The sequence below is a fragment of the Pleurodeles waltl genome, chromosome 4_1 (genome assembly GCF_031143425.1).
Source record: "Pleurodeles waltl isolate 20211129_DDA chromosome 4_1, aPleWal1.hap1.20221129, whole genome shotgun sequence".
Taxonomy (NCBI): domain Eukaryota; kingdom Metazoa; phylum Chordata; class Amphibia; order Caudata; family Salamandridae; genus Pleurodeles; species Pleurodeles waltl.
In genome coordinates, this window is record NC_090442.1 from 976,226,503 (window position 1) to 976,247,997 (window position 21,495).

Below are 21,495 nucleotides of genomic sequence, written 5' to 3' on the forward strand. Positions count from 1 at the left end.
TCTCAGCTGAATACCCTATCTTACTCAGATTTATTTTATTTATTCATTTTTTACCAGGGTTACACACGTTGCGGTCAAAGCATGCCTTTGTGAAGGAAGCATCCTTGTGAAATAGTTTATCCAATAACAACGGTCAATGCATCAACTCCCTCTGACGCAGTCCATCCATAAAACCCCAGTGCAGATTGGGACATGTCTGTGTATCCCATGTATCAGCAGAGAAAGCATACAAAAGAATAAGAAAGAAAGTATTGGCAGAAAAATTGAAAGTGGGAGAAAGAAATGTAAGGCAATTGTAAGAAGTCTACAGAGCTAGAAAAGGAGAAAGAAAAGCAGGGAAGGGCTAAACATGGAAAGAATATCCAGAAAATACTGATTGAAAAATGAAACGAGACAATGCAAAACAAGGAGACAGAGCTACACGGAAGCTAAACGTAAAATGAAAATAAAAAGGGACACACTATTAAAATAAGGAAAAACGAGAAGGCATACAATTCATGAAAAAGGATAATAATGATAGGAAAAATAGCAGATAAATCCTTATTGTTGAGTCTATAATGTATAGGTCACTGCAGAGTCCGAATCCATGAGAAACAGTTGAATGTGCTAATATGTCAACTACCATGACCCATGCGCAGTCTGCAATTCACAGTAATATCAAAAGGTTGAGTGGGTGAATGCTCCTACTGCAGAGATCTGTTTAACCTCTAGACCAGAGCTTCTGATCCCAGTGAGAGAGCACAGTAGATTAGTTCATTTAAAGCAGAGATATGTATGTAACGTCTTTGCCACAAATAGTCTCAGAAAATATACCTTCTTCAAATCACCACACTTACTATGTGGAATATTCTGTGACCAGTGGCTAGAAAATGTAAACTTACCATATTTTGTGGATGTTTTAATATGTTCACTGTCTAGTATGTGCAGGAGACGGCAGGTGAAAGGCCAACTAATGGCCTACATTGGTATACTATGGTCTTTTTAGGCAGGCCTCTGACGTTGATCCATAGCTGCTGACTACACCCCACCGGTGCCTCCCTCACTCAATATCAGTTCCTATTTTCCTTTTTTTTTTTTTTTTTTACACTTTGACAACTGTGCTAATGCAATAATCAAGTTGCTACCTTTGTGTTCTTGACTCTGCAGCGGTAGTGAGGGCAAACAGTCAAGCCATACTCAAGCAGGTGATAGAGGGTTTGGAAACTGGGTACTTAAGGACGCAAGTGATTGCAGTTCATAATGTCCAATCATTGCTATCTTTTCCAAAGCAATACGTCTTTTATTTACATACAGGGAACTGGTGTAATAAATCAGAATGCAGCAAGGTACTACAGGTCAAATAACATTGAGACCTATGGACAATGTTATCCTTCTGGGGTGACAAGTGGAAGTGGAATGTCAGAACCCCTTTCGGTAGCTCTCAATGCAAATAGGAGCTACTGTACCCAACCATACTGATTCAGGTCTTTTAGTTATGAAGTTCTGGGGCCCGACCTACCTTGGGCTCTGAACAACTGGGCCAAGTACCTCATCCTTACTTGACTCTCAGTGGTAGTGCAAGTCAAGCTGTCCAAGGCTTTTTGGGGAGAAGGTAGGTGAAGGGAGAATACAGGCTCACAACTCAATGAACGTTTAACAACCTCAGTAAATTAATGTTAAGACAAATACCCATATACTATGGACTGTGGTGTTATTCCCCATAACCTGAGGCAACATCCACGTTAGGATCCACTAGAGAATACAACTCTTAAAAGTCCCAAAATGACTATTTAAAGTCAGATGCATTCCAGCACCTTAGTGTTTCAGTAAGAGCATATTCCTCCCCCCACCTCTTCTCCAACAAAGTCTTTGCGACTGGAGGTGCAGTCTTTACTGCTTCTCCTGGATCTGATGACAAAGTAACCGCTCTGAGTTACAGATGCACATTGGTCATGGGAAACAGCCCTTGGCTTTCCCCATGGCCCCAACCTGGCTTACAGAGGTCCCGTTCTGTGCACTCAAGGCATTGTCCCTCTTTGGGTTACAGCGCAGGGCGACACCATAATGCTGCAGCGGGGCGATGGCCTTTAACACTGATGTGTCCCTCTTCTGGCATATGGGGGTTGTGAGCCACACGCTTAAGATGGCATACCTCTTCAGATCACAAAACTGCACAGGGCAATAGCGCTATCTTAACCACAGTGCTACAGCATGGCAATGGCCCTTAAGATTCGCCGCAACCGCCACCTGGAATTCAGGGGTCACTAACAATGCATATGGGTGGATATCCTGATCGGTGCAGCAGTCTAAACGGACCAGAATCTCACGCCCTACTTTCGAGATTTACCGGACAGGATCCCCATTGGATCTCACTCCCTCATGGCCATCTCCTCCTTCTCAGAGTCCTCTGGTCCCGTTCCAGCAGAAATTAATGCTCCAGGCGAGTGTTCTTGATTCTTCTGGGTGAAGTCCCTTCAGCTAGCATGGCAGCCTGGTAGAACCTCTGTTCCCAGTCCTGGTCTCAACCAGCAGAACTAATAGGGAGTGTTTTCACGCTGATGTACAACTTCAGCTTGACAACTTGGAAATATGAAGTTCTCCTTTTTATGATCCTTTTCCAGACACTTTATTAATGGCTCAAGCTAATTTTGAAATTCTTTGCTTTGTGTTACTGAAGTTCTGTCTTGGAGTGTGTTTATTTTTCTTATTGTATGCCAAAAAATTGAACAAGTTCCTATTTCATGTAAACTTGTACATTTTCAATATTTAAAATTAATTAAAAAAATGAATAGCCTGCCTTTTGCATGTACAGTTAAGTAATTGATTATTTTGTCAGAGTATTTGCTAATGTTTGACATTTTTACTCATTATATATCATTTCTTAGTTTAAGCATGGCATTGTTTCTTTGTAATTGCCACATTTATCTTGTGTTCCGAATCATATCATACTGATCACAAAAAAGATCCCAGTAAACCTTATTAAACTGATTTTATTTTTCGTCCAGCAAATACTTGTAACGTATACAATGTGGCCCTTGTACTGAAAAGTTTGGAGACCTCTGGGATACATAATTTGTACTACGAGAATCATTATTAGGTTATTATAGTACAGTTTTTATATTACTTTAACAAGTATAATTTTGTACATATTTGTTACTTTTGCTACTGTACACCCGATGGTTGTCTTCTGGGAAACCATATGCTTCAGTCAGTCTAATTTGGTTTGGTACAAAGCCAATGATAAATGCAGTAGGTGTGATTGGTTGATTGGGAACCAGTATACCTATGCCATAAGTCTGCACCGTAAAATATGAAAAGTTACGACAAAGACAGCAGTTCTGATTTATTTATTATGAAATTCATCAGTTAAAGCCAATGGTCCTTTAATGGTAGAGTGTTACTGCACTGTGTTAAAGTCTCAACGTGTCCTGAATTACATAGCATCTCGCAGATTACACTAGTAGACACAGATTTTGCTGCCATTTACCCCCTTTGACAAACCTTGGGGGTAGAAGGTTTGCACTGTAACAATTCTTCTTAGAATATCTTCAGAAGGCCTGACAGTCTTAGGTGTCTGCCAGGATTTTGTAGCTGAATTAAAAAAATATATAGAATATTGGAGAAAAAAAAAAAGATGAGAACTGTTTTATAGTTTTAGCTCAAGTGTTCAAAAACATTGAAAATCAACTGTAATGATGTGCAGGCACAGCGCACACAACAAATTAAACCACCCATCATGATTAGTTCTTGGTTATCTGTATTTTTTCCTTTGCCTCTTGGAAATAAGTGTTTTGTTGCCAAAGCCATGCTCAGTGAGTCGGCTAGAGCCTCAGCTGTAGCCATGCCCTGCGCCTAACCCACCATGGGTGGCAAACCTCACAGTGAATTACCTTTTGTTGTGAGTTAGAGGAGTCCGACATAGCGCCATGCACAGCGACGGACTGGCACAAGACCACATTCTCCGCCCAATCTTCTGTGTTCGGCCCAGCCCCTTTATGCATGGCCTTTGCCAGGATTTGCAGCATTTGGGTGCAAGGCTTGTGCCCAACCTGCAGGTGATAGACAATCACCGCTGTACACGGCCCAGATCGGGGCACAGCGAGCTTACCCCTACTGCCCATAAAAGCAGGCCCATAGTGTTTGGCCTTTAACCAGGTTTTTCATTTTTCTCTCTTTTTGGGGGAGGGTCTGTAAATCTGACACAAGCTTCTTGCCCTGAAACTTGCCTCTGGCTCTCAAATCCACAACACCTATAATGGTGACTGGGGACCGTGGTACCTGTCCCAGTACTGCGGTCCCTGGCTGCAATTTCAGCTGTTGGGGATTCATGAGTCAGAAATCAGACAGGTGAATCTTGCAACTTTTTTATTAAGACTAAGATGGGACCCTTTTAGGATCCAGCACAGTTGTCTGGAAGGCAAAGTGTGCCTAATCGGCCTTGTTATGCCCTATTTCAAAATGTTCAAGACATGGAGTCTCTGCCCCACACCCTGAAATGGCTTCCACAAGAGAAATTGATCTTGTACAGCAGCCAATCCAGTCTCTCAGTTCCCATTTTGGACCCATGGTTCCAAAAGGGGCTGCAGGAGAAAAGACTCCCTAATCCATTCAGATCCCCCCTTTTTTAAACTCTTGAACACTTCTTTTTTCAACCTCCATTACCTCTGCGCCCCCCTCCCCCCCCCCCCGAAAACATTGATCTTCACAAAAATTGGTATGCCTAACCATATCTTACTAATGCAGTGTATTGCCAAATTTCTTGCAAATCCGACAGCGGTGCTGACATTTAAAGCTCACTCCAAAAAAATGCCTTTTCAGCAGAAAGAGAGTCTGAACCATAACTACACACTATACACCACTTTGTATAATATGTATATATATTACAGATGCAGTGGAAACACCTTTATAATCATGATTAAGTCAGAGTTTTGTTGAAAAGGCATTTTTTGTTAATAACTTTGGTACCTGCTATGATTTAAGCTTGGCAGAAGAAGCTTCTATGTAAGCTTGGCACAAGAGAATTCTATTTAGAATGGAGGCGGAGTGAAATTCCAGAGAGGTGAGTTGCTGTTGTCTCCCTGGTGTGGATCGACGCCAGGTCGTGTACTGGAATAAAGCCTGAAATGAACCCCACCAATGATATGTGTTTTTATCCAAAATGCACACAACATTTTGGCTACGATTGATCCCAGCACCCACGAGTTCGTACACGACCTGGGTGGTCCGAGCGGAATCTCTGCGAGAATTCAAGATTGCAGCCTCAGTTTTTATTCAAGAACCTGTCCATCTCTCCACAACAGTTTAAAAAGTACTACTAAACACGAATTGCAAGCAAAAAATACAAGAAGTTTGTTCCCTACAGTGGTATTCGTTTATGCCTAGGTGTGCATCTTACCCGCCCTGCTAAAGTCTCCAGTCGATACCTGCGTGTAGTGGAATAGTGAAATTGCCCATTTTGCTGTGTTTCCCAAAATTAGGATCCGTGAGTGGTAAGACAGGGAGCACGGTAAGAACACAATGCCCATTGTAAGAAGCTTGCCCGTACTTTTGGCAGTAACCGTCAGAGAGTGAGGCTCGGGCATTCCTTGGTGGCCATCTTTTTACCGGAAGGAGCGCGTTCAGGAAAATGCGTTCCAGTGATGTGTAGAATACAGGCAGCACCATTTTGATTGTGGCAAAGTTGGGTCGGACTTGCAGGCAGCGCCATTTTGAGGGTGGCAAAGTCTGTTCGATAATCTCCAAACCTTTCCTCACATCGTTTTAGGACCTGCACACCGTTTTTCACCTGTTTTTTAGGCCAGGGACTAACTAGCAGAAGAAGTGTTTTGGTGGCCGGGTTTGGATGGAGAAGTTAAGGACTGGGTGGAGAGATGCGACATATGCAAGGAGAGTGAGAAAAAACTGAAAGTGGGTGACAAGAGACTGTGGTCATGTTGAAGGTCAAGGGAAACCATGGCATACCATTTGCTTGATTTTATTTGACCAATGTCAGAATTACCCGTCAAGTTAAGGTATGCAGCTGTAATTGTAGATGTGCACTCAAGGTGGCTCATAGTAAAGTTTATTAGAGGTATAACCACAAAGACAACCATAGACGGTTTGGAGATGATTTTTGAGCAAGAGGGGTATACCTTCTGTGCTTATTACGGAAAATGGGACTCAGGTAACTTCTAATGAAATGCTTACATGTTTAAAGCTATGTGGGGTGAGACATTCCAGAACTTTGTTATACAACCCAAAGGGAAATGGTATTGCTGAGAGGGCCAACAGACTAGTCAAAGGAACCATTCGAATGGCTATAGCTAATCATTATAGTGTAAAATAAATGATTTCTGCGATGTTATGGGATTATCGAACCACTATTCATAGTACTTCCAATAGTCCATTTCAGTTGATGAGGGGACGATTAGCAGGCACCAAATTAGCTCCTTCATGGCTTAAAGAGTGGGTTTCGGCTGGTGGGGAGAGTTCAACGAGACCATTGAAAGATTCTAAAATAAGAGTAGGTGACTGGGTCAAGATTAAATCTGGAAGGGTGAGAGGATGAAGTTTTAAATTCAAAGGGCCAGTTCGGGTATTGAAAGTTGGTAGGTTTTATTTGGTTATGGAAGGGGGTGAAAGATGGAATATGAGGAATGTGGCTTTGTATCAGAGAGGTGGAGAGTATGGATGGAGAGAAGATGATGGATATTCTGGTGCTATGTTATTTGCGAATGAGAGGAATAAAGAGATGACATAGTCTATCACAAGATTATGTGAGAATGAGAAAGATAAGAAAGTTGCTTATGTACCCGTGGACACTATGAAGGAAGTTAATGAGATTAATAGTTCCAAGGTTGCTAGAAGTACGAAAACTCATAGACCACCGGCCTATTTGGGTGATTATGTGAGATCTTGAAGTTTATTCTGTTTTCTTTATTTTATTTTATAAATAGTACAGTGTAGCTTTTACAGTTATCAAAGTTATCTTTTCATAGGTGTTATTTATGCTTTTCTGCATACATTTATAAATGTATTTTCAATACAATTCATTTCTGGTTTAGTATGTATTGTTGTTTTCCTTTGTTTCCTTTGTTATGTAACAATAATGTTCGGAACAATATTGTCGTGTATGTGGTGAAGGGAGGAGATGTGTTATGATTTAAGCTTGGCAGAAGAAGCTTCTATGTAAGCTTGGCAGGAAAGGATTCTATTTAGAATAAGGCAGATTAAAATTCCAAGGAGGTCAGTAGCTGCTGTCTCCCTGGTGTGGAGCGTCCAGGTGTACTGGAATAAAGCCTGAGACAAACCCCACCAACGCTACTTGCTGTTTTTGAGAATGCAGAGAGCAGTGCCCTTCCTACAAAACTGCATAAACGTTCCAAAATTAGTACATCCTGTTTGAGTTTTTCCAGCCAGAATGGCAGGCCAGGCTCATTATGAAAGGAGCACAACCCTAGACTGCTACACCCAGAGAGGGAGCCTATGTTCCTTGTGCCACAGGACTCAAGCTGTACCTCACTGACGAAAATTAAGTCAACCTAATGGTATGTGGCCAGTGTGCTACACAAATGTGAAAGGGAAAGGGAGAGAAAAGGGGAGAAGGGAAAGGGGAAAGAGGAAGGGGAGGGAGATGGGAAGGGGAAGTGAAGGGGAAGAGGGGGAAGAGAAATTAGAAGGAGAAGGGAAGGGGAAATGGGAGGGTGAAGGGGAAATGTTTAAGGAGAAGGGGAAAGGGATGGGTAGAGGGAGGGGAAAGGGGATGGAAAGACGAAGGGTAAGGGAAGACTACAGAAATGGCAAGGGAAATGTAGGGGGAGGGAAGAGTAGGGGAAGAGGAAGGGAATTGGAATTTGAAGTCCGTTTCGAGTCTGTGTCAAGTTAGTTTTCAGTTTGGTTTTAAGTTCTGTTTTCAGTTCACTTTTCGTTAGGTTTATTTACTCACCTTGACCCTTAGACCCATCTCTTCCCCCATCCTTAATGGAGCCTCCTAAGCTCCTCCAGCTTCGGCCTCTCATTATCTCCAGCTCCAGCCGCCAGCAGTGGTCCTCCCCGTCCGGTGTCCTTGAGGGCAATGCTGCAGCTGCCTGGTTACCGGCCTTTTATACCAAGGACACGTCACAATGGAGACTCTTCACCGTGTCATCATACATCACCTCTTATGGGTGATACCATGTGTATCAGTGTAACGGGGAGCAGGCAAGGCACGGGTTTCGACCAATGTCTTGAGAAAATCTAACTATTTACTCATAAAAATGATTCTGCGATTACCTTGGAAGAAGGGCCCGTTCTACCTGACATTCTCCCCATCAGTGGTCTCTCCTTTTCACTGCTGCGGCGGAGGCCCCTCCACCCCCCCTCTACACATGCACGGACCTCACTTCATGGCAAGGATCTTCAAGTTGGCCTGCTAGGGCAGTACCATTAAGAGTGCCAAACGGCTTGTGGGAGTTTCAGAAATGGCCTCCTTATCAGGAGGAGACTGGAACAGATCTCGTGTTCTTGTGGTGTGTATTTTGATACATAGTTTGATTCACTGACCATGCACACTGTTTTATTTATTCTCAAACCTGCTTCCTTTGTCTCATTTTATGCCAGTAATGGTCCCCACTGTGCTCTTTCTGTCCTCTGTGTTAATCTTACACTACGGTGGTTGTTTTTGTTTCAGTGGGACCCCATGATCACTACTTTGCCCGGCCTGTATCTGGTGTCCATTGGCATCGTGAAGCCAACGGCATGGCTCCTTGGATGGACTGGGCGTGTGGTCTGCTCCACCGCCATGCTCCGCTTCGTTAACCTTCTCTTCAGTGTCGGCAACCTCTACCTGCTGTATTCAATAATCTGCAAAATACATTACAGAGACAAGGTACTGTAACAGACGCCGAACACTGCATTTAAAAATGACCTGTATCTCTGAGATTGTTCTGTTGGCAGCAAGCAAGCGATAAGTACGCGGTAAACCGTGGGCTGCGCCGGCTTTTGATGTTTATACCTTCTGCTCTTTGCTGCTGATGAAAAGGTCCTTTTATACGGGCGCTCGCACGTTTGGGTGAAGCTAAAGAAATTGTATTTTAATGGGTGCGCTTTATTTTAGAAAAAACATCAAATGCATATTTAATCCGAGTTTCCACCAGTTTACGTCTTGCGATGGCGCTTCTGTGTGATGTGGAAACCAAAGACAAAGGCGAGAGTCTGAAATATGCGGCACAGCCTCCCTTGCTCAAAATAAGTTTCACTCTGTTCTCTTTGTAGATAGGGCCGCTTGGCTTTGCGAGAAGTAAACAAGGAAAGAATTGTAAATATATAATGCGGGCCAATTATTTATTTTCTGGCTGCCTGGATAAACCCATCAAACCGGTTTGTACTCACCGGATTTTGTGACAGTCCACAGTAAAAATAGATTACGGTTCCCTCGAGGAAACCTGGCCCCCGCCCATTTTTATCGTCCTGCCTGAGTATTTCGGAAAATTGTGCTTATGTTTTTTTGAATATTACTTAGTCCAGATCCTTACACGTTAGTTTCTCACTGGTCCTAACTAGTGATATGTTCCTAGAGGGGTGTACCTTATGAATCGTAACTATCCATGCCCTTGCAAACAAAGTGACTTTATCTAAAACTCATCCATGGCCATGTCAGAGACTGTTCTCAGCACAAAAGACTGGAAGAGGCAGGCGGATGAGTAAAAAAATATACCCCTCGCTGTGCTGCACCAATTCATCCTACAGCATTGCTAGCATACTTCATACTCTAATCCTGCTCCCCATTGCTCACTAAGTGTTCTTTCAGACTGTGTTCTATCTGCTTCGGGCACCCACACAAGTATCCCTCACTTGCTCATCAGCACAAGCTCTATCTTGCATTAGAGTCAAAGACTTATTTTTGCTACATTGTTTGCAGGCGGTGATGCTGCAAGTACACAAATCAGTCACGGGTATGAGCGGAACTGACAGAACATTTTTGTCACCATAATCTGTGAGGCAGCTGAAGGTCTGGGCATATTAAGTGTCCGGTGTGATGTGACCTCCTCAAGAATTGCCTGTGTGCGAGGCTTGGTTACTATGATTCGCAGCCCTCTGTGGATGTGGGGCTGCAGCCTCTTGTACTATTAGGGGCAACACATCACATCTGCTGATAGACCGATGTACGATCCCTGCATACAAATGCCTAACCCTTCCCAGGGAGCACGATATTGATAGTTGGTCAGACTGAGTCGGATTTAGAGTTTGGTGGATGGGTTACTGTGCCACTCTGATGATCCTGGCCGCCTTACTGCAAGCAATTTACATATCCTAGTTCAGCTTTTAATATGGCAGATGAGATAGCCGTCATTTTTGTGACGGGCAGCGGCCTGCAACTCTAGATCAGGCCCTTAGCCACTGAATCATATTGCGGGTGGCTGAGTTGTTCTGGCTATTCTGCATGGCAAATATAATTTGCTGGACGTGCATGCTATAAACAGCCAGTGTGGGAGGAGATCCTTTGCCCCCTATGTATTGCTGTACTTACCTGTGTATTTAGGCTGTGTGCTCGATGGTGTAACACAGAAGTATTCATATCTAAACTAAGGACTTCAGTGTAGCCCATATCAGTAGCGACTAGAAAGCATTAACATGTTGCAATTTCTTAGCTGTCTTGCGCTAAGCGTAGGAGCGAATCACCCATGAAAAGCTATCAACTTCAATCCAAATGTTGTAAGAAAATACTACAATCAAGCAACTGCCTTACTTTGTTGTCACAACCTAAAGTGAGCAATTCTCATACAGAACGACAAGGCAGAAGGGACAGGAAACTTTGAAAGGGCAGAAAACAAAAACACCAGACCAGGAATGAGGAGTTCGGATACAAAGCCGGTATTCCGAGAACAAAAAGAAAACAAATAGAAAAGCAAAGACGACGCATAGCCATTTTCATGTTATGCAGTAGCACCATCCAAGCTACTCTTCTTCTCTTTTTTTTTTTTTACATATTGGGCCAGATTCACAAAGGTAAACTTACACTTTTGTGTCAGTTTACTATTTTTCTGGTATTCAACCACGAGTTTAACTTTACTTATATTAAGTTTACAGCTCTAGAGACCCTGCAGTTGGGGCCGAGAACTCCGCATATAAATAAATAGGACAGGCCTGTCTTTTTATGCGCAGTCTCTACAGATGTAAAATTACTATTGGCAAAATTAAACTCGTGCTTTGTGATTACCAAAAAAGAAAATAGCAAAATCTTACACAAAAGTGTAAATTTACCTTTGAGAATCAGGACCTAAGTTCGTCACAGGTGAGGTGCATACACTTCCGAATGTGCTTTGGAATGCTGTTCTGACCTGGTTGGTTTCCAGCTGCTAGAAGTAGGAAACTGCAGTCTCCCCAAACGGAAAGTGCTGCTGCACTAGCAGTTATGTTCATCACCCAGCACACGCTAATGGACAATGCTGTTTGTGTAGTTGTATGGGGGTGGCGGGGGTGCGAGCCTCAAACTGCCTGTCATCGCCAACGCAGATCAAAACCAGGCAAATAGGAAGGGGGAGTCGATGTGTGTATTCGCTGAAGGGATGATTGGTAACCCACGAACCAAAACAAGACAGGCGAGAGCAGTGTTTTTTATTATTGTGGTTACAATTTCGTCATAAAAGCTGTGGCAAGATGGCGGTTCAAAAGACAAACATGCACCTTCAGCACACAAATGTCAGTATATATGGACTGCTGCAACAAAGTCTGTCAAAAGCACCTTAGGTGCATTAAAGGTCATATGGTTGAGCATCTATATGTAAAATGTAAATCCATCCTTGAATATTAATCTGCGTGCACCCTCGTATATAAATTTTTAGAGATGACATATTATCAATATAGACAGTGCTCCATGCTAATATGGCATACCTATAACCTCAAATGACCATTTCGCTCAGTTTTTTCATGCAGCTTTGATTGCCAACATAATTTGACCTTCCACATTCGCTATTGCGTTATGACTTGCTACAAGCAAATGGAAAATGTGGTGTGTATCCTAATTCATCATAGTTTATTAACACGTGTAACAACTCATGTGCAATTAAAACAGAGACGGTGTATTTACAGACTCCAGTGTTGTCCTAAAAGTGTTTTTTGTTTTTTTGTTGGACGATTACATCACACAGACATACATGCTGGATTCACAATCCTTACAAATGTACATGAATTCTCTCTTTGTGTGAATGTTGTATGTGTCAGACAAGACTCCAAAGCAATAGCCTTTAAACAAGAATGCAATCATATGTCATTGACCACACAGATTGTTGGCAGGGTGTATGTCACCATTATTTCTTCAAAATACATCTGTTGTATTATGTATATACAGAGTCTGTGTAAAGGAATCCGTGACTATGGTCAAGTTGTAATTTTCATAGGAAAAGTAAAGTTGTTTAGCTAAAGAGCTCAATGTTGCCTTTATTGCAGAATCCACCGATCTTAACTTATAATCATTCAGAGCAGATGCTGGGTGCATGGAATGGCTTCACACACCCCCGTGTTGAGTGGGGATGTGTACTGAGGCCAGAGCTCACTTCAGCAGTCTTGTGCAGGCTATCTGTGCATGGATGACACATCCCAAGAATTGGACATGTAGTCACAGAATCACTTACATGACTCTTTGAACAAGTACAGTGCTCATTTACTTATAAAATGTTATGCTATAAGTTTCTAATAATAATCACCAACAAAGGTAAATCACATGCTTAGATAACGAACATACAGTAGGTAGGAATGTGTTTGCTGTCAGAAGAATGGGAATTGAGAATGGATTCACGCATCGGATTGGCGACTATATTAAACGATTTAAAAAAGCAACCCTTTTCTAATGTGTTCTAAGTCCAATTTTCACAGGAACTTTGTAGCTTTGATAGTATGTTTTTGTTTTGAGGACTCTAAACATCATTACATGATACAGAAGACATCAATTTGTTGGTTGACAGGTCATATTCTAAACCAGCTGCAGACCTCCGTGATAATAGGAAGGCCTTAACTCCTAGTAGGAGATGAGTAGTCCCACATGCACGTAAAGACACATATCGGATCTCTGATGCATACACTTACTCTTGATGTTTATGAAATTACAGTTATGTCAGTGATCGGTTTGGCCCAATCCTTTTTCTCCATCAACCTGTCAAACCAAAACTTAGTCTATCATATGCGTCTGAAGCAATATGCCTATCGCACATCCTAACAACATAAGCACAGAGGAATTTGACTGTCTCTGCAGTACTACTATATCCAACCAACCAGACTCAGTGGAACCCAGAATCATGTTTAACAACCTATAGGACAACACATTGTCGTCTCCAGACATCCTAGCACCAGCCAAGGACAGAACATCCATCCAATCCGACTAGATTGGTCACTAAGTGTTTCACTGAAGAATTTGCTGAACTAAAATGTGTGTATCGCGAGCTCAAAAGGCAATACTAAAGAAGCATTCTGTATCTCTCATGAAAGGTTAAATCCAGAAGCCTAGAAAAGCAAACCTTACAAATACTGGCAAAACTGTGAAGACCTGCTTTAGTTGTTCGATGCCAAAATTGCCATATTTTGCAGTTCCATCTCCAGTAATCTTGGGCAAACTTCTTACCTTTCCATACTTTACCCTTTGAAACAAGTTGTGGTCAATGCTTTTAAACCTGTTGACAATGAAGTGGTGCTCACCTCAGTCGTTAGATATAATCCTTCCCTTATCTTTCTAAAGGCCCAGCAAATATGATTGATGCCTCCCTCTACTCTGGAATCATTCCTTGATCCTTGAAACCTATCATCATTATCCCCCCTATTGAAACAAAATCTGCCCACATTACGAATCTGACAAACTATTGTCCCATCTCCAGCCTCCTCATCTCTTATTCCATACTGACCATCATGTGGAGCGGCTAAAAACCCTTGCCGTGGCACATCTTGACAACTGGAACATAATCTACATTTGCTTTCCTAAGAAACCTATGGCCAGGCTCTAAAGACTGGAGAATCCGGCAGCCAGAATGTGCTTAAATCTCTGCAAGTTGGACCATGTCAGACCTGCCCTTACAGTACTCTAGTGGTAGTAACTAGATGCTAGGATTATATTTAGATTCACCAAGCGTATTGTGGCAACAGGACACAACACCAAACGAAACTGACTGCTCAATATTCCTCACCTGAAACCTCTGTTCATTGGCCGCCCATCTGACCCATGACTAATCAAGAGGCGAAAGCCCAGAAGGCGAACCCTTGGTGTAAGAGGCCGTAGACTCTGGCATGTCCTCAAACCATTCATTCACAATTGAAAAATATCATTCATGGTCCCCACTTATCTAATAGAACTCCAAAGTCCCCTTTTCCCCACTAACCTGTTTTTGTCATCACATGCACACTATGAAATAATCAAAATAGTACTTCCAGCACTTTACAAAAAGTCTGAATAAATATGAATGCACACAAGGACCCTTTTAGCCGTTTAATAGAAAAGTGTAGGCCCTAGAACTTGAAATACCTTCACTCTCAAACTTTTTTTGATAATTCAGTACTGGGCATTGTGGCAATTTTCTTTTACAGAAATATTACAAAGTTTGACATTGTGAACCGTTTTTGGAAAAAGTTAAGCTTGCAATATATTTAGACTAGCACGACAAGATCAAAAACTGAAATACCAGAAAAGCTAGTGTCTGTGGAAATAAAGTGTTGTACAACATGAAAGAACATATCAAATTCTTAATTTTTACTTTTGACGTGTAATGGTGCTTGCATCTTTCCTGGAAAACAAATTGTGTACAGTATATAATATTTGAGGCTTTGGCTCAGCCTCCTTCAGTCATTGGCTTCTTTGGGTCCAGGAGCATCAGCCTTTGCTGTAAGACATTGTCAGTGTCATTTTGCATCACCTCAAAGTCTCACCTCCTTTCCGTTGGCTGTTTGGTTATATCGTTCCACCTCCATTGGAATGCATGCTGAACTATTGTGCATTGTTTATACAGAGGAATCGTTTTTTTTTATAAATTGTTTTGCATTTCAGGTACCGTTTTTATTTCTTTCGGCTGAGCTGGAGTAGTGTCAAAGCTAACGGCTTTACCAATGCTTTTCATTTAACCTAATCTTGTAGTATTGCACAAAGAGGCGGAATTGATGATATGCTATACTGCCCTACATGTTAATTTTGATGTTATTGCAGGAATATTATCAGTGGCACCTCAGCTACCACACATAATTAATTATTTAAATAGTGCTGATTACCAAGAGTGTGGCTTAACAGCACCTTAATGAACCGTTGCAAATGTATTCGCCTTCTGTTTGCTCACACAAAATTGCCAAATCAGTAAATAATGACTTTCACTTGCTTGTTATAAAATCGTGATTTCTCTCCTGTTAACCCTGCAGAATGGTCTATGAAATATTTATACAATGCTTTTAAAATGGTATCCCAAAAACGTTAGTTAATACCGCTCTTTCGCTGTTTCTCTCGGCAGGGAGTCACGAGTTTCAAGAGAATCCTGTCTGCGTTCACGCTCTCCATGTTCCCGGTTCTTTATTTTTTTACATTTCTTTACTACACGGACACGGGCTCCACCTTCTTCGTCCTCTTCTCCTACTTGATGTGCCTCAGTGGCAACCATAAGGCCGCCGCTCTCCTGGGCTTTGGCGCCGTCTGGTTTCGGCAGACAAACATCATCTGGACCCTCTTCTGCGGAGGAGGCCTTGCAGCCGAGCGACTAACTGAGGCATGGACAAGTGAACTCAAGAAGGACGACCGGCACGCGCCGCTTAAGGGATCGCTTTCAGAAGTCGCGCGGGGAATCCAGTTCCTCATAAACCACCTCATGAAATTCACCAACTTGAAAGCGCTTATTTTCTTGACTTGGCCGTACCTCGTTGTGGTATTTCAGTTTTTCTTTTTTGTTGCAGTTAATGGTGGGATAGTCGTTGGAGACAGGAGTAACCACGAAGCCTGTCTGAACGTCCCTCAAGTGTTCTATTTTTTAGCCTTCACCCTTGCCTTTTCCTCTCCTTGTCTCCTGCTCTCACCTCGTAGAATCCAAGACTTCCTTCAGTCCGTCTGGAGGCAGCCTGTCCGCTACGCAGTCCTCACTGCAGCCTTCCTGCTGCTGGTCTGGAAGTGTACTCACGTCCACAAGTACTTGCTGGCAGATAACCGACACTACACGTTCTATATCTGGCAAAGAATCTTCCAGAAGCATGCGCTCGCAAAGTTTGTGGCTGTGCCTGTTTATGTATTTGCTGGTTGGAGTTTTGTCAATGAACTGAAAAGCAAATCTGTGTTTTGGAACTTAATGTTTCTTGCGTGCTTGCTGGCTGCCACTATTCCTCAGAAATTATTGGAGTTCCGCTATTTTATACTCCCATACCTCATTTACAGGCTTAATGTCAATGTCCCGTCGGTGCCCAAACTACTGCTAGAATTGGCATTGTACAGTGCCGTAAATGCGGTGACTTTACACTTTTTTCTAAATCGAACCTTCCAGTGGCCGGATAGTGAAGAAACACAGAGGTTTATGTGGTAACTATTTTCATAATCCTTGTTGAAAAACAGATGTTTGTGATATCATGCCTGTGATCATGCTTCTACACAGGCCAAAATGCAGTCCCCTTCCAATGGGAAGTGAGATACTGGACAGATAATCTGACCATCTGTGGTATTTTCAACCTTTGCTCTCCGTGGGCTGTATCTTCAATCATGTGAAAGACATATGCAACAATAGTAGTCATCATACCAACTGCTGCAGTTTATTTTTTAGAAGGGACATTGATTACTGTCCTTAGGGATATACTTCTTAAAGCTATCGTCTGAAAATGTTTTTCTGTGACATATGCAGCCAACATAATGCATATCCCTGAGTTCCAAGCCACTATTTTTTTACACCTCTGAACCATAAAACATCATAGTATACTTAACGTTTTTGCGCAGGAGTTTAGAGTCGGTTTTAACTTCTTTTGGTAGTTATTTTTTTTTCTTTGATTCCTAATCGACCAAATCGGTTTTCTTCATTGATCAACACAAATATTAACGCAGGTAGTGTGTGAATGATCTTTTTTTTTTTTTTTTTTTTTTTTTTTTAACTCGGATGAGTATAATCGAATCTTCAAAAACGTCATGTCTGTTATTTTTTAATAGCAGCCCACACACCACCGTAACACTGCAATAACATTTGTGTTGTTTCCACTTGATGCATAGTCAGGAAATAACGTTCATTCTGAGGCTACTTGTACGTACTTGGATGGCAATTTTCGTTTTAGTTATCCAATCATTGATTTCAAAATATTTCGATGTAAGAAGAATGATGCGTTCTGATTTAATGGAAGTATTCTGTAATCTAAACACCAGGTGGCAGGCGTGTGCCATGTTTTCTTGATTTTTAGCAGATAGAAGTATCCACGTGACTGGATATTGTTTTTGTACGAATATGACATTTGTAATGTTCATGTTTTCCCTAGAATGACTTTATGGTCATCTCAGAAATTAAGTAATACATATTAGGGGAGTGGTAACATTTGCTGAGCTTAATTAAATACAATAGTGACCTCATTTGAGGTTTACAAGACACGTTTCCCGTTTATTTTTGGCAAATCTGAAATATGTATTACGTTATCTTGTAAAAAGTAAATCCTCACATTCTTGTTTTAAATTTAAAGTACAGAGACCTCTGGAGCGTCTCACTTAAAAGCCGTGAATTATTTTCTCGCGTTCATGTATGCATGGCACCTGTGTTGTTGACAGTGCTAAGGTGTTGTCGACAGAGCGGGATGAGAGATTTAGTGGCCGGGCTTCCACAAAAAAGACAAGTAAGCAATCCTCGCCATCAGCTTGTCACGTTTGTGACAGGAGGCAGACAGTTTGAACGAGGAGGGAAAGCCAAGTAATTTTATCAGTAATACTGTCTGAGTGGCGCAGAGCGCTTATTTGGTAAAAACATCCATGCTCTTTAGTGTGGGGGCAGGGGGCTGTGCGGTTCTTATTGAAGTATTTCGAATTTCCCTTCATGCCCCGAAGAGCTTTGAGATATATGAATTGCTGCGAGTGAAATGTCACACAGTTTTTGAAGAATCATGTTGAAGCATTGGCTCACTAGTTGTCAGGAATATTTATGACCTAGCACAACTGCATTACACACTGCGATGTTGTTAAAAGAAAATACCCTCTTTTAACCCAGGCGCAAAGAATTTGGAACTCTGGAAATAAATGTAGATTAATCAAACTGAATATGGGGTGGTAAAATGAGGTTGATGATGATGAGGAGTTCTGCGCGAGGTTGTGGCGACGATTTTTGGAGGGCTGTTTTAAATGTGTGTGTTTTCTAGACACATTGTTTCTGTCGGCTGCCTTATCATTTGGTATTTTACATTATAAATAAACTGCTGTCTTCATTATTATACCTTTAACTGGGTCTGGCCGCAGAAACTGTTGACAGCAATTAGTACCGTGCTGCAAAAAAAATTGATAAACTCTGGCGCCAGAATAATGCTGGTTATAAAAGGATCCACTTGTGCTGATGTGTGTAGGGAGTGCCAATATAAAATATCGTACATGTAAATGTTACCAGCAATGGAATTAGTAATTTATGGGCACTGCTCATAGGTTATATTGAGCAATAAAGTAAATGTTGTCTCCTGATTTGGGAGTCGCACTGTCTTCTCCGTTTACCAACATTGTTATTTAATACGTTTTTAAAGGTACAGATCAAGTTGATGTGACATACTAGTCGTATGATACTCGAATTTCCATTTGTGATCCAGAATAAAATAATAGGATATTACGTACCATACTGACAAAGTCCCAGACAATCAAATATCTTAAAACATGTGTGAGTAACAAATGGTAATGTCATTGTAATATGGGGGTCCCATTTACAAACAAATGGGGTCAGCGCCTGGGGAGCGTCAGACATCATTGGGCTGTCATGTTACAAAAAGCACCTGAATAGTTAATGGGTTGCCCCTTTAGGGGAATTTTAAATAAAATTGTCCTCTTTATTATTATGTACTGAAAATTGTCTGTTTAAATGCATAATTAAACTGCCGTTTTAACCCCCTCCTTTTAGAACTCCCCGAGCTCTCCTGGAAGAATGGGCTCACTTGTTTTGCTCACTTGTTGTAATTCAGGTTATTACACCCTGCCACTTTGAAAGATTACCAGATGCCACTTGTTGTATCCTTACTGTACAAGACTGGTGCTATTCATTTTGTCTGCGTGCGAGACTCTAGTAATACTTGTCCTCTCCCTGTGCAAGACTCCACCTCCCTAAGGAACTGATGCCTATTTTTTATTTCCTATGCCCTTATTCAAAGTTCTGTGTTTTTAGGGTCTGCTGCTTTCGCCATATCTTCTCCTGAGATATTATTGCAAGCCTGATCCTGCTACTGACTAGCAAAAGAGAGCCTCAAAGGAGAAGTTACTCAGTCATATCTGTAGGAGTTCCACCTCTCAGCCAAACCCTGGCTCTCACTAAAAGAGCCCATGAGTCCTGTACAACTGATTTCGGCCTGCAGCTTGGGGTTTACATGTCTTCACCTATAACACTGTGCTGGTTAGGGGTGACAGTGTCATCTTTGGCAGCTGGTTTGCATACGCGGCTGCCACTAGCGCCCATCTTGTTTTTCATGTTATGTGGATGGTATTTGCACAGGGAAATTACCTTCAACATAAGTTGTTTTAAAAAAACATTAAATACAAGTTTTTAGCCCATACTAGGTGCTGCTTAAGTTCCTGGCTCCCTTTCGCACTTTCTGTGATGAATCAGGCAGCCTGACACTTTCAAGTGGGACACATGTTCTAGTGAGCATGTGTCCCTCAGCATTTCTCTTTAAAAATAAATCAATAAATAATCAGTGCTGCCTTTGCGCCAACCCTGTAATATTCGGGGCTCTGAAGAGACCTCCCATTCATGAAGCCAGCAGCATCATATTTACAAGTATTCCTGGTCTTCTAGGGCATAAGCCCTGTATTCCTGGGTCTGCCTGTCAATCACTTTCACAGGCTCCAAGCAACACCCTTTTCAAACTCGTCACCTGTGAGGTGTTGGGACAGGGTGTTGCTTGAGGCCTGTGAAGGATTGCAGTCATGTACAACAGTTTATATTAACTGTACTGAGAGGTATTTATTAAAACGCTTAATAAATGCTTCTCACTATAGTGATATAAACTGTGCTTAATTAAAACACTCCCACATGTTAAAAGCATACAAAAGAGGCGCCCCTCCCCTTTCAAATTCCACCAGCCGCCATTGTTGGTTTGTTTTTATCTGTTCTCAGCTGGTGCTTACTGACTCTAGTATGTAGAGGGACAGCAAACGTCCATCCCTGTATTTAAAATTGTAAAATGTTAAAATTGCAGACCCTGTCCCTTAAAGGGACAGTAGGTGCAATACAAAATGGCATGATGTAAATGAATTGGGTGGGAGAATGGACTGCTGTGTCCTTCCTCAATGCCCATTGCCTACATTTACAAAATGAAACCTATTCCACTCTCACAGTATCCACCTTGTGAATGGATGCCAGTATCCAACAGTGGTTTGCAAATACAAGTGCCTGTTTTATTCCTGCTTTTCCTACCCGTTTACAAGGAGCCTCAGTGTGAACATTACCAGTCCAAAGGCGTTTATGAATTGCAATTATACCATCAGTACAGTGCAAATTTGAGTCTTGTGGTTGCTAGGCCTGCAGTTTTTCAGTATGCTGCCTTTGCAACAGCAGACCCTTTAGTACATTCCTGTTTACTCTTTTAACCCAGGAAGAGTTTGTATGGGTGAAAAAGTCGAGGGTGATTCTGCTCCTAGCAGACACCCTGTAGGGTAAGCCATACATGGAAATGGGGCAAGGTTGATGATTACAGTTTTAATCTGTATCCGTTTACACAGATAGTCATTCATTGATATTACGTCCCATAATGTGAATTCGGGCCCTGCAATCGGTAGTGTTACGCGTAGAAATACAGCTGCAATTCGGTTGTGAACGGCATATAGAAATAGTTTGAGGGTGAAAGTGGTTTTGCCCATGGTTAATTGGAAGGTGGCCATTACCTGTTAATGTGGCATCACTCTGAGACAGAGGTTCAGTGACCTGGTCGTTGTTTGAAGGCACTTATGTCCTTTCAGCTACATTGGATGTTTGTGTTTAAGGGTTTTTTCATAGTTGGGACCATAACTCATTTTTCTGACTTGAAAGAATTAATAGATATGCAGATACCTCTTTCTTCTGGATTTGGATAAGTTAGAACGATTTATTGTTTAAAGTTTCTGGTTGGTCAAGAATGCGTCCTACAACCGAGGCGAGTGATCTGAGGCATTCTGAGCTGACCCCCTATTGCGGGGCACATTGTCCATTAATGCTTTTCATTTTGCACATCTGGCATGTATACAACTTTGCAGCTAAATCTGTGCACTTAATATGAGTGCAAGACGATCAGTTATTTGTGTCAGAGGGTGTATGTATGAAGGGATAGCTGCTGTCTGTAGTGCAGGTCAGGTGAAAGTAGGGGCATCAGCCTTAGGGCCACACATGGACCATGGGCAGTCTATGGGAGGGAGCAAAGGACAAA

At 41.9% G+C, this 21,495-nt stretch overlaps 1 protein-coding gene across 2 annotated transcripts in view; it reads left to right on the plus strand.

Moving 5' to 3' along the window:
* Positions 1-18,936, plus strand: part of ALG10 (ALG10 alpha-1,2-glucosyltransferase) — a 29,122-nt gene extending 10,186 nt beyond the window's left edge. For both annotated transcript variants that reach the window (XM_069229740.1, XM_069229742.1), the window contains exons 3-4: positions 8,627-8,824; positions 15,414-18,936. In XM_069229740.1, the coding sequence (XP_069085841.1) occupies positions 8,627-8,824; positions 15,414-16,466 (1,251 nt within the window). In that variant the 3' untranslated portion in view covers positions 16,467-18,936. The remainder of the gene's footprint in view (positions 1-8,626; positions 8,825-15,413) is intronic.
* The last annotated feature ends 2,559 nt before the right edge of the window (positions 18,937-21,495 follow it).